The 14,302-nt window shown below is 38.4% G+C and overlaps 1 protein-coding gene across 7 annotated transcripts in view; it reads right to left on the minus strand.

Annotated features, from left to right (window-relative positions):
• LOC113172885 (partitioning defective 3 homolog B-like) overlaps window positions 1–14,302 on the minus strand; it is a 172,917-nt gene that overhangs the window by 35,422 nt on the left and 123,193 nt on the right. For all 7 annotated transcript variants that reach the window (XM_026375939.1, XM_026375944.1, XM_026375942.1 and 4 more), the window contains one exon: window positions 10,377–10,494. In XM_026375939.1, coding sequence (XP_026231724.1) covers window positions 10,377–10,494 — 118 coding nt within the window. The remainder of the gene's footprint in view (window positions 1–10,376; window positions 10,495–14,302) is intronic.

Raw genomic sequence — 14,302 nt, forward strand, 5'->3', positions numbered from 1 at the left:
AAAACTATATAAAAGAAGCAAACTTTGCAGTGTCCAACAACTGTTATTACATGTTTCCACAGCTACCTGACAACATTAAACTCAAATGAAGTTACTGGCTGATATACAGAGAATTAAATCACAGAATTAAGGCTTCTGCAGTTTTTCATGTCAAGATCTACAGTACATGATAAATTTCATCTCTCGCCCTGTGACTCAGGGAGAAACAAATTACAGAGGTAGTCATGTGGGGACCCGAAAACCACAGATCCATGAACCGTTCTGGATCTTGGACCAAACCTCATGAGGTCAGACTGTAGGGAATCTTGCATGTTAAAGAACAGATAATAAGTTATGACATGTTGACTCATTCTGCCCTGCTGGCAGAAAGAAGACACAAATCACATATGCCAGTGAGAAAGTCTGTGCTTGTGTGTGTGTGTATGAGAATTATGAATTCATACATGCTCCCATACTTCTGGGTTAATGTGAGCTTATGTGTTCTTTTTTTTGCCAATGTAGCCTGTGTCTGTATGCTTTCATCCTTGTATTCTACTGTGTTTGTGCATGTGTGTGTGTGTTTCTAACAGACTTTCAGCAGTCATCAGACCAGCCAGGCACCAGTCCCAGACAGCAAGGTCAGAGTCATTCACTAATCATATTAACATTCCTCTATAATGACCCAACGCATAACTCTCTCTTTTCAGGCTTTTTTCCTCTCCCTCCATCCATCTGCCTCACTGATGCATACCATTTCACCCACTCTATATATTCCGTACTCGATCTGATGTCCCTCTTGACCTCTTTCTTTTCACGTCTAACTGTTCTGTCCTTTCTTAACCCTCAACAGTTCTCTCATTTGTTGACTTTACTCCGGTATATTTTCCCCCATTTGTTCTCCCTTCTCTAGAACTGGCTGCATGTGCCCCGTTACCACTTCCACTTCATGTATATGCTCGGTGTACTGAATGTGTCGCTGCACTTTCTTCTTTTATAAATACCAGTTTATGTATATATTGTTACATGGTTTTTGTACATACCAATCTTCCATCTGTCCAATTTCCTCAAGGTATTATGCAGTATTTTTTCTTTAATGATCATGAATAAGACCTAAAACAATTATTCAATAACCTGATTTATTTATCAATAATAAGCACTGGTTAATACTTAATATTAAAAATGCTAAACTGTTGTGTTTTAGATTAGCACATGGAAGCATTGCTTCTTTCTTCTATAATAAACAATATGATAGTCAACAAGACATTGTTGTCTGACAAAATAAATGTATTCATTTATTCCCAAGTAGTCAGGACAGACTCCTTTTACAAAAAGAACATCTCTATCTGATTCCAAAAAAAGAAGCAGACCCCAGTGGTTCAATTTTTAATACTTAAGTGTGAAAAGAGCAATATGGAAGACTGTTAGATGTGAGCTCCAAGAATGTTGAGTCCAGTGATGGTTCAGCAGCACATGTTGCAGTGTGTAGTGACCTATAGTGCGTTCACTCTACTGTTACAGTTTTGTGTTGTTCTAGGAATTTGTACTTGTTTAGCCTATTGTGTGTCTGTACTGTATGTGTGTGTGTGTGTGTGTGTAAGAGGGTCTCTAGAAACAGCAGGTTTCCTTCTACTGTTCTCCAGCCAAAAAGAGCCTTCATGACTTGGTTTGGACCAGTCTGACTAAGAATGGTTATACATTTGGCTCAGTGTTCTGTGGCTGTTTTCATATTAGCTTGCCGTTAACTCCTCACGCACACAGACACACACACGCACACAAAATAATGATGCTCTTTTCTTCCACCATATTTCAGTATTCTTCAAAGTGGAAAAAAAAAATGTTGAGTTCCTTTCAATTTTCTCTGTTATTATATATACCATGACACTGCCCCACTCCCCAGCACACACCCACACGCACATCATTGCATATGACCACATACACACACACACACATGCTATCATGTTTAATCAGATGGTGTGTTAATGGCTCCACATCTCTGAGTCAGTGGTTAACTGCTTCAGTCAGTCATAACCACTGAACCTTGCTGAAGATTACCTCATAGCTCTGTGTATAAGTGTGTGTGTGTGTATGAGTTTAACTGAGTGGTACATTAGTCCATGGGGACTGAAAAGAGACAGAAAGAGAAGGAAGGAAAGACACGGTAACAATAAATGTCAGTATATGAGTATGACAGTGTCTCCATTATTGACTGAGACAGTGAGAGGATGTATATATTATATGTGTGTGTGTGTGTGTGTGTGTGTGTGTGTGTGTGTGTGTGAAGGAGGGAGGGAAAGAGTCTATGGTAGTCCCAGTAGACACAGCTATGTGTCTGGGTCCACTGAGTCGGCACTGATCCCATCTTGTCTGACTTAGGGATTACAACCTCCTGACCTGCTGCTGAGCAGACTCACATCCATCTAACACACACACACACACACACACACACAGTGAATGAAGTAAGTAAAGGAAAAAAAGGGGTAAAAGCACTAATAAAGACATGGGGAACTGGTCAGGAATATTTACAATAAATGAGTTATTACTTGACATGTCATTGTCCAGATTTATAAAACATTTTCAGCATTAAGTGGTGATAATAAATCTCATTAAATTTCAAAGACATTCTGCATAATAGAAAGGTAAGCATGAATATCTTTGTCTGAATTCTTTGTCTTCTTTTTCCACTTATCTTAACTGCCTTGATCCCTCCTTTCAGCCATCTTGCAGTTGCTCTGGACCATCAGTATTTTCTTCAATACTTTCATTTCTGTTCCATTCGAATCAGCACATTTGTGCTGTGCCAATGCTCTACTTGACCTTATAAGGCAAGAGTGAGTAACTGCACTGGGCTTCATTCCACGATCACACAGGAAACACTGCTACTCAATGGCAAATTCAAACAGTAGTGGTTGTCTGCAGATGCATGACTGTGCACATGAGTGCATGGTCATGTGTTCACGTCCATATGTGTATTTATAAATCTCAGTCAAATCTGGCAGGGCAAATAAAGGGCCTTTTCTGCAAAATGCTGTGCAGAAGAAAAGTCCTCATAAGAAAAAGTCTCTTGTGCAGAATGACTGTTCATTATATTAACACCTCTAATGCATTGACCAATGGTTAACGGATGTGTATTTCACATTTGTTCATATTACATGTGTTGTGTGGCCGAGACTGCTTACCTGTGGTATATATGTGCCTTTTTCAATCTTCCATGAATATGTTTTGTTATTTGTGTCTGCTTATATTTGTATTACATGTGTCTGTTGATGTATGTATACTGATTAAATTAAAAAATTATATATTAGGTCCCTCTGTAACGCACCCCCATTCAAATCATTAGATTAGAAATGCAGTCTGTGAGTGCGAGACGTGTGTGTCTGCTGCCAGCAGTGCAGTCTTTGGTGATTGGGTACTGTGGTACTGTATATTCTAAGTGGATTCATGGTCACCCAAAGCTGACATTAATAATGGATACTGGAGCAATATGGCCTTGCTTGGTATAGTCACAATGCTGAGGGGGAAACAATCTTTTACTTTTACTAGTCTCTCCCTTTATTTTTTTAATTGACTACATACTGCACATACTATAGGATCACTAGGACAAAGAGGAGGATGGACAATTTCTCTCATCCTCTTTGACACATAATATGCATAAATAGATAAATCCATCAACCAACCTAGCCAACCAACTACAGCATTTTATCTGCTAATATAATTTAATCATTGGGAAAAAAACTGTTTTCATGTAGGGCACAAACAACTCTTAATCATGTGTGGTATAACAAAGAACCACACAGCTACAAGGTTTATTGCAGTCCCTTTTTGCTAATAGAGGGTTAGGGTCAAATCCCCTGGTTATCCACCTATAAAACACCCAAGGTAGTCTGGCTATTTCTGTTTTATAATGGTTGAAATCACATGAACAATTTCGAGGTCACAAAGAAAATAGTTATTTGTGTGAGTGTGTGTGTGTCTGTGTGTGAGTGCAATAAGAGAGAGGTCAAAGGGTTTTTTATCTGCCCCAGCTTGGCTGTAAAATGACAAATGTAAGAGTCTGCTAAGTATATCACAGTTGGAACACAGAATCTAATTTTCAAGGTTTGTGGCATATTTAAGAGACCCACATTTAGAGCAGTATTGACAGGAAAAGTGTCATCAAGCAGAGTGAGTAAAAGAAATTATTACTACTATAAGTTGGTTCATGTGCACGACCTACTACCCCAAGCACACTGTGCTGGCTCTGTACTCCAGTAAACTGTAGGGTTGGGGAACAGATAATATCAACTAAAAATACTAATTGTCTGTTTAAATCAGAAGTGCAAGAATCTAAGCTAGTAACATCCTTGTGATGCTCCTGATCATTCTAGTCTTTTACCACAGCCATTTCTATTTCTTATGAGACCTAACGTTCATTTACAACTTTGTCTTTATTAAGTAAAAGGCATTCTGAGTTGGACAGAGGCCACATGACTGACTTGGCTTATAAAGAACTTTTAGCCAGAAAAATGCTTAGGTGCCCAAACAGAGACACAGAGACAAATCAGTGAATGATGACTCTATTCTTATATTTGCACTGAATATTGAATGTGCATGCAGCACTGATGCAGATTTGGAGGCTATTAATGGTAATGGCTTTCTATTATTTTTCAAAATGTACTTACTGTCTTCTGATAGCATTTCTAATGAAGTAAAATTAATAAATACAAAACTTCAATTGGACATGGTATAGGAATAGTGCTTGAGTACAAATAAAAGTAATATATCATATAATAAAAGTAATATGAGAAAAACAAGAGCACTGGGCTTTAACTGTACAGAATTTTTTTTTTTTTTGTTGGATTTTCCAAAAGACAGATCTCGCACAAAATATTTGCTTGTTAGTTATGCATCACTGGGAAGAAGAGGTGTATGGGCTGGGTGTACACCACACAATGACACTTCAGCAGATAATTCAGCTATTCATGGTCAAACCTAAACAACACACACACAAACACACACACATTTTGTGAATGTCAGTCATTGTGAGGACACTCATTGACATAATGCATTCCCTAGCCCCCCTACCCTCACGTAGGCCATGCTGCTCTACTCTGTATTGATTTTTATTATTGAATGTATCTCACATACATTACCCTAACTATAACTATCGCAATTAACTGCCTCACCCTAAACTTTACCCTAACCCTAACCAAAACCCAAATTCTAACTCTAAGTCTTTGAACACATTGTGAGGACTGGCTAAAATGTCCTCACTTCGTAAAAATGTCCTCAGTCCAATGGTTGAAGATTCATGCTTCACACATACACACAAAAGTGTACCGCCTTAAGAAGACCTAACCTCACATCACCCAGCACTCAAATACAGAGATGTTCTCTGCATTGACACCATTTTATTCTGTTTTGTACAGGGTGGAAAAACTGTGTTCATTGTTAGTCATGGGTCTCAGTGGCTGATACTCATGACTAATGTATTCAACTACACACACATAGTGGCACTAAATTGTGTTATCATGGTGAAAAGGCGCTCTGTCTTCACCCAGGTCAAAACTGTGTCAGCACTGTTCCAGTATTTCTGACCTATTTAAAGTTAGTCTGAGGCAGTGTTCTGAGGAGCTGGTGTCGAAGCACACAAATGTTGTAGCCTTTGAATCGTAAGATGAGCTAAATCAAATTATTAACAAATTCAACTCATATTATAATAAGGATGGTGAGTAAGGTGGATTTTGAATGAGCTTTTAGTAAGTATAGTACTGTGTGTACATTCACATGCTGCGCACACATTTAGTGTGTCAGATAAAATGTATGATAGTGAGAATAGGAAAGAATTATGGCAGAAGTCAATTTAAAAAAGCTCAAAAATAAGTAAGACAAAAATAAGAAAGTTTGTGGGAATAGGGCGTCGGGACTTTCCCAAATTCTATTGTGAATCACACAATGGTACGTCTGTCTCTGCATGGTAACAGTGACAAGGTTAGGGAGCCTATTGGACCCAGTTCAGAGGACTGAAACCTTGAACCTAAAAACAAAGAGAAATTCCAGAAAAACACATGTTGAAAAAAAAGACACATAGAAGGAAACACACAACACAGGGTACATGCAGGACAGGACCGGACATGGTTCTGACAGTGCAGGGAATTCAGTTTTGATCAACAGGATATGATACAAGACTCTCTTACAGCTATGCATAGGCAACACAGATGAGAAATTTCTGCCTGTATTTGTAGGAGACTTCTGCCATTTTTGGTCTTCACCGTCAACGACAACAAAACCAAATGATTCCATATGTTTTTTCTCAGTCTTATCACGTGCACAGTAACAACCCAGGTGTAACAGTACGTCTCAAAGCCGAATGTACAGTAAATGTACTCATCAACATACTGAACACAATGTGTTGCAACTGTACTTGAGTTTAAATCATGTTGTAAATGCTGGTTCTCCTCTAGTGCACGTGGGAATGTCTCCCATGAGAAACAACCAAGGTAGGGTTTGATGCGGACTTGTGCAGCAAAATGTGTAATCCAAAATTTTGCAATGCAACACAGGCATGTTATTTTATACACCTCTCACAAGGGGTGCTAATGCAAATGCAGTGCTGTCTCTACTCTAAGATTTCCATTCCATTCTAAATAACATTAGACAGGGAGTGAAGGTTTGGATTTTAAGTATGGTTAATGAGGCAATGTTGACCTACCTAAAACTTAAATTGACACTATTGACAGTGGCAATTTAGCAGTAGCAATTTCCCAAAGCAAGTTTCATTTCCACCTAACAAATCACCCGACCTAACTGGCATGAGTAGCGTATTTCCAGTGACAAGATGCAGCTAGTGGCGTGTACTGTACTGTATGTGCATGACTATGGAATTAACCATTGAATTTACAGAGGCTTGTGTAGCACATCAAATAGATGTTAGTTAATATTTTTAATAAAAAGCAATGTACAACCCTGATTTTCGCAGTCTGCCGTTTCTGCTTACACAGGGAATATTCATAGGTGGGAAATGTCTGGTTCATTCAAAGTCAAGAATATGGAAGAAAAAAACATTGGTTTCATGATGTGCCAATACAACTACCACTCAGCTTTAGTTTGCAAGCTACAAACAGAAGCAGTCTTAATAACAGGAATTAGAAGAACAGAAGAGAAAGAGAAAGATGTGAATTACAGATAAACAGATGAATCACTGTCTTGTCCTGAGGAGTCCTTTGGACTGTGATTAGTATAAAACGCTATCACCCACAGACAAGCAGACACATTTGCTCACTTACTAATACTTATGAGGGTGATTTTGGCTGAGCCATATGCAGATAAATGACTGTTTCCTCAGATACATCCTACTGTTTTTCACAGATTATTGTCTGGTGCACTATGACAGGGACCAAAGCAGAAATCAGTCAAAAGAACATACTGTAGATAAGTAGTTTATACCAGCGTGTAAAGCTGTTCAAACTTTTGTGCTTTCACACTTTTTCACACCTTTCACAAAAACACAGAGTGCAGAAAAAAAACTAATATAATTGACAGTTTATGACAGTTAACACTATTAATATAAATGCTTCTTGCAGTTAAGTACAGCCCAACACATTTTGACACAGACATTTTTCTATTGAATTATCTAGTTGTGATTCTGCCTTTGAGAGAAAGTAAACACACAAATCAAACAAATGTATTACACCAAGTTATATGAAGTAGAAAGGTCAGTGGCTGGGAAGTTATTTTTTATTTTAGAAAACATCTACCCATGCCCAGATCTTAATATCCTGAGTGTATATAAATTAACTGTTAGCTAAGTGACATTGTTCCTAAAGAACGATAACATACAGAATAAGATTCTATGTCTGCAGTTACAGATTGTGATTTAATTAGGATGAGTAACTTTTAAATACACATGGCTAAAGTCATCGTGCACCTATTCCTCAACCAATACCAATAAGTTGAGTATTATTACCCCCCACTGCACCATTAACTATAGCAGACTACTCATCATTTAGCTGTCCTGCAAAGGTTAAGGTCAAAAGAAGTGAAGACCTAGAAAATCTAAATAGGACTATGTAAGAAACCAAAACAGCATTGTGGACACTGTAGTTCATTCAGTGTCCACATTGTAAATATGAGATTTCATGTTTTTTCATGTTGCATCATAAAAGTAATTAGTAATTAAATGACCAACTGTAAATAAACACACACATTTAAGCACAGAGTACAGAAAAAACTATATCAACTTTCCATTTTAATTAAATCCTAAAATGAAGGCTGTGTCACACCGCCCACCATGACAATTGGCTTCTACACCCTTTGTGTAGCGCTGTGTGTAAATGCGTATGTATGTGAATGTGGCAACAGCGCCCTGTTGATTCGGTTCCTCTCTCCTTAGGGAGAGAGTCTGTTGTTGTCCTCTAAAATACATACACCCACCCACAAGCACACAATGCACTCACTTGGAAACAAACTTGTGGTGTGGCTTTTGTTGCTTGATAATTGTTTTTAGGCAAACATAATTTTGCTAGCGGAGACAGCTAACCCATAACCATGAATCAATGAGATGGTAATGGAGCCATAGGGAGAGAGAGAGGAAAAAACAGAACACACACACTTGGTATACTGTGACAACACTGCATGAGGAACGTTTCTGCCTTTATCTTTTTTTTTGTCTCACTCCTTACTTAAGTTTTCATTGCTTTTACTTTTTGCCATCCAGCAAATCCTCTAAAGTTTAGTCTTAAGGAGAAACAAACAAACCAATAAAAGTGAAAGTGAATTAGTTTGCCGTCGGCTCACCACCATAGCCATTATTTCTCCTTCTACCCTTCCCACAGAAACCAGTCAGGTAAATAATCGTCTCTGCTTTAATTAATAAATGCATCATCCTTAATGAGAGGGGCTTATTAGGCACTGTGGCAACTGCTACTACCCTGTTTATCTTTTGATTTTTTTCGTTCTCCTTTTTTTTTTTTTTTGAACTTTCAAACTTAATTTCCACCTCTGAAACATGCTAATTGCTCTAGTGTTCTGCTTTATAAACAACAACAACAATTTCTCATTTGGAGGCAGAGAACAGTGTAATGTGCGGCTATCGATCGAAGGGGAAAGAGTTTGCCCCTGGCTGGTCATAAAGTGACTTTTAGATCTGAGTTAAGTGGGATAGGTATAACTTTGGATAAACAATGTGTGGATACAATGACAAATGTGTTCCATTTATTATTGATTTAAAGTTGATTTCAATATTGATGGTGAGGAGGGTAAATTGATGTGCTGCTAGAGATCTGTCCATTTACCCCAGAAGATATATTTTAGCTTGATAGTGACAAACTAATTTTGGCATAATTTTCCTTTTTCCCCCTGATGAAACTGCAGGAGCTAAAATGCTGACGTGACAAGAAGCAGCAAGGTAAAATTCAGGAGGCATCTGACTTTATAGTAGTAAATCTGGTTTTGAAATGAGGCAGAGGGAGACCAGGCACTTTGTGTGTGAGATGAAAAGATAAACCACAGTCAATGATATTTTTACTGAGTCCATAAAAGAGTGTGATTAAGATTTGTGTTTGCTAACAGAAAGGAAAAACAGTAAAGGTTTATTCTTAGTTCACATAAGGAGCATTCAGTCACTGTGTTCCTATGTGTTGCCAGAGATTTTTAACATTCACTAACAGAAACAATAAATGAAGGTCTTTTAGAAATGCAATCTTTACAACTATGTGCATTTTAGACTTTGGTCATTAGTGCCATTACCTTTAAAGAAAATGTAAACAATACAGGAAAATGACGACAGCAGGTAAGAAAGGGCACACTGTCAAACTGTCAATAACTGGGCTGTCAAATCAATACAAATAAAATCTGACTCCTAGCAGCTTGTCTACAAGCTGATTCCTTGTTAGCGCGTTAATAATCTGCAATTATTTCAGCATCGCAGATGTGTTTTTTTAAGCTTTTTTACTCAGGCAGCTTGAGTTCAAAAGAGAATCTGGTAGGATGTGACTGTGATTCTGTGATATGAAAAACAGTACCTGCAGGATGACAAGCAAGTAAAAGCTCTACTTATCTCCTCTGTGAAAAGTGGATCATATCAGTTCTATCAGTTCAGTGCCTACAGGGGCCATTCAAGTCAAAGAGCACCTTGCGACTGACAGTTAAAAGGCCTTGATCACTCGACAGACACTAAAATAGCTGATAGGGAATAAGAAACCATCCTAATACTGTGGATCTCTCCCAGTTTATTAAAACTCTTAAAACTATTGCAGTCTAACACATCAACACCCCTCTACATTCAAGAGCATGAAATTTATGGACAGAAATGGTTCCGATTGAGAATCTATTAACCTGACCTACATTTCTGTCAACCTCACTGCCTGTTTGTGTTTGTTTGTATGAAATGCATCAGGCGTGTATGTGTGTGTTATGCCCACCCTGTGTGTGTCATTCTCGTGTCCTCTGCGTCGTGGGTCCAGTTCTTCATAAGGTGGTACCATGCCTTCTCTCCGTGCCTGCTGGTATTCTCTTCTTAGCTGTTGGATCCTGTCCATACTGCCCCCCCACACACACACACACACACACACACACACACACACACACAGAGGAACAAAAGCAAAAACAAACAAAATTGTTTTGAGAAACAACCTTTTAGACCAATATAAAAAACCTAAGAGTAAATTCAATATCACCTTAGAATTTAAAAAGTAAGTAAGTAAGTATTTCTCATGCATGCATCAAACATGCACAAAAACCACAATCTCTTAATTATTCCAACTGCTGACATCTGTATCTGTTGTTCCACCTTTTTCTTTTCTCTTGTAAAAGGCATGAAAACAAAAACATCAATCATTCTATGAATTTTCTTTATCTCTGTCAACAGAGGAAATAGGCAGCACATCAGCACTGAACCCTGGGCACACTTTGTGAGTTACGCACACACACATGCCCACGCACCCACACATAATGGAAATTAAAGTCATATACACATATATTGCTATATGCACCATTAGAACTGCAGCGTGCAATTTCATGAACCAAGTTGGTGGAAGGAGGAAAAACACATTGATGCACCATCAGGCAATTTATGAAAAGTCAGAAAAAAAATAGCAACCCACTCTCTCCTTTCTCCAAGACACGTTGGGAACAAGACTATGCCTGTACGAGGTAAGATAGAAGTTACATTACCAATACTCAGCATGTGACCCGTAATGTGATGCGACTATTAGTCTGGTCTACATTTGTGATTATCTGTGTTTCTGTGAGACTGAAAAGACAAAGACAAAATTGTTTTTTTAACAAATGAAGATGCTGAGAATCACTTTGAAGACAAACTCATCTGGGGTTACTCTACAGGGGGGTTTGCACCATCTCTACATGAGAAATATAGCATTATTCCCCCGTTAGCAGAGCTCTGGTGTTTGGTCTGTGTCTATAGAGTAGGTATTTATGCACAGTACTGAGTTGTATGTGGTCACACTGCAGACCACAGTAACTGTAGTTACTGTCCATGGGTAAAAGGTTGCAGTCTTTGCGTGCATTAATGGGCACATAGAGACTGTAATGAGTTAGCACCTGTTTCATCAGGCACACGAAGCAGACAATGGACAAGATAATTTTGTTCAGTATCACAATGACAGCATTGGTCTGTCTTTACATCCTGACATTAGACAAGTAAAAAGAAAGAAAACTGCAGTTGAAATACTTTTTTGTGTAAACGTATTGTTATTAAACCCTGGATGTGTAACACAGAAACCTACCTTACAGCTAATGTACATACCCTTTAACATGCAATGTGCAATGACACACACCTGAATGCAATGCCACAATAACTGAGCATTAAGTAAAACGTTGTCTTTGCTAACAGAGACTTCTTCCCTGATTCATCCAGTGATACAGAGTCTACACACACAGTCCACAAAACAGATTAGCCCAGAAGAAAACCAACAAGCACTTCTTGTATTTCCATGTCTGGTTATAATGAGACAGAAACATTCCAAAGTGATGATGTAGCAGGGGAAACAGAACAGCAGCAGATTACACACCAGAGGCAATCTCACAAAAGAGTTAACAACGTGATAGACAGTGACACTTCACCTCCATGTTAAGAAGCAAAGCAGGTTAAGAAGCAAACTTTCAGCAGGAAAAATGTTCAATTGCTCCATATGAAAGCTTTACAGTAGCACAGTCAGTATAAAAGGAGAAGACCTGCAGTAATCACCATTCCTGACCTTTTCTCTTATTTTGCCCTGCACATTGTTCCCCCTCCTCTCTTTGAAACTATAAACCCAGAGAGCTGTGAGAACTAGCGCAATATCTGCAGCTCTGAGAACACATTAAATGTGGTCTCACATCACAAATCATGTGTGCGTGGCCTCAGAAAACATGCCTCTGTTTACATGTCCGTTTGGTAGCGTCTTCATCCACCAAACTGTGGCTTTCTTTGCTCTGCCTCCGTTTTAAATCCATATATCATTTGTTTCTCCGCTCAGAGTCACATCGGAGATTATGAGAAGCTGCATTTATGTACAGTATATAACGTATTAAGAACTTACTGTGAAAAACAATCTAGTGTGTGTGTGTGCCAGTGCCACGTGTACGGGTGTGTTCCTGCTCCATATTCTAGCAGCACATAGTAAAAGAGCCCTGTCAGCAGTAGCACACCACATCCACTGTGCACACAGTGGATTTGAAATCAGATGCACACTGCACCTTTATTATGTTTAATTTCAGTATCTAATTTCCAATTCCTTTGATTAATTTCACTGAACTTGCCATTAATGTTGCAGTTTTATTTATTTATCAAGTGAGTAAGTAAGTAAATCTTTAAACGTCATTTTTATCAATGAAAATGTATTACTTATGTATTGTGTTTTTAATCTTATTCAGCATCGTGGAGACATACTGTAGCATCCCAGAATGTACAAGGCAGAAAAAAACAACCTTAGGCTAACTGGAAGCACATCACCAAGGTATCTTATAAACAGTAATAAACTCTCATGCTTTCTGGCAGTCAATACTACATCCCACGTATTCCCTTTCCCTTTGCCTTCTCCCACTGACCACCTCCTGGAAAGCAGTCATGTACCATATACAGAGGTGACTGTTTAACCCTTTAGTGGTCCCTCTAAACAGACATTTGTCAACAGTATATGTGTAAGTGCTACCCAGAAGCACCACATAAATCAATGAAAAAACAAAAAAATCTAAAAATGCTGGAGAGTGGTAATGCATCATTAAACTGGATGGCTCTCAACACCCTTGTTATAAGTGCTTTTATGTGGTTTCTGTTCCCCTGTTGGGTTCTTATAAAGTGTCGAAGTCATAAGTGGTACTGTATCTCATTCTCATTCATTAGGACCACTTCAAACTTTGCATGCATTTGGAATTAAGGAGAGGATTAAACGTGGAAAAAACACAGCGGTCGCCTACGACACTAACAGAAAGGTACAAACGGATGCACTTCAGCTAACACATTTTACCCATATATGTTCTTCTTTGCTGAGCTTTCTTTGTGTTTTTGCATCACAGTAGAAATGATTTGTGTCACAAAAAGAACCATATGATACGCACCTTATGCAAATATGCTCTCACATACACTCTTACCCTATGCTGTGGGCCTGTGAGAATAGGGTGGTGAAATGTACACAGCATTCATTTTCTGTCCAGTGACAAATGCAATCATGCACACGCACATGCACACACACAGACACACACACAGAGTACTTTACACGATTTATGACTGCACATAAAAGGAAGAGGGTGGGCTCAAGAAGAAATAAATCTGATAAACCTAGACATCCTGCACACAAACATACAAGTACACAAACATTTCCGCGACCACAGACTGAGAAAACGATTGATTAGCTTTGGAGAAACACGTAAGCCATAAAAAAAGCAGAGTTGCATGACTTCACTTTCTAACCACCTCGTGGTCATTAAACATCAATATACGGCGGGAATGGTCCATGCGGTTAACAACCAAATGGCACAGCATTGTTCTGTGCCTGTGTGTGATTACAGCAGTTGTCTGTGCACCTAAAATATACTTGAAGCTGAAATATCATTTTATTACCAACACTCATTAGGAATACCTTCTGACCAGAGCGTCATTTAATCATATTTTAAAATAAAAGCAGAGATTTGCCCCAGCAGGAACAGACTTTTCTCTTCCACTCTCTAGCGCACATAGGCAAAGAAAGATCAATCTCTTGCTCTTGCTGTGTCACACCAATAATAATTCTATAAATGTTTAAAATCCGAATTGGAAACTTGGCATAGCTGTTAATAATACTCTTATTAATAATTAAGACTTCTGTTCCATTAATAACATGCCGAGATACGCCCTACAATGCATCAATGT

Source organism: Anabas testudineus, chromosome 21 (assembly GCF_900324465.2).
Source record: "Anabas testudineus chromosome 21, fAnaTes1.2, whole genome shotgun sequence".
In the NCBI taxonomy this organism is placed as follows: Eukaryota; Metazoa; Chordata; class Actinopteri; order Anabantiformes; family Anabantidae; genus Anabas; species Anabas testudineus.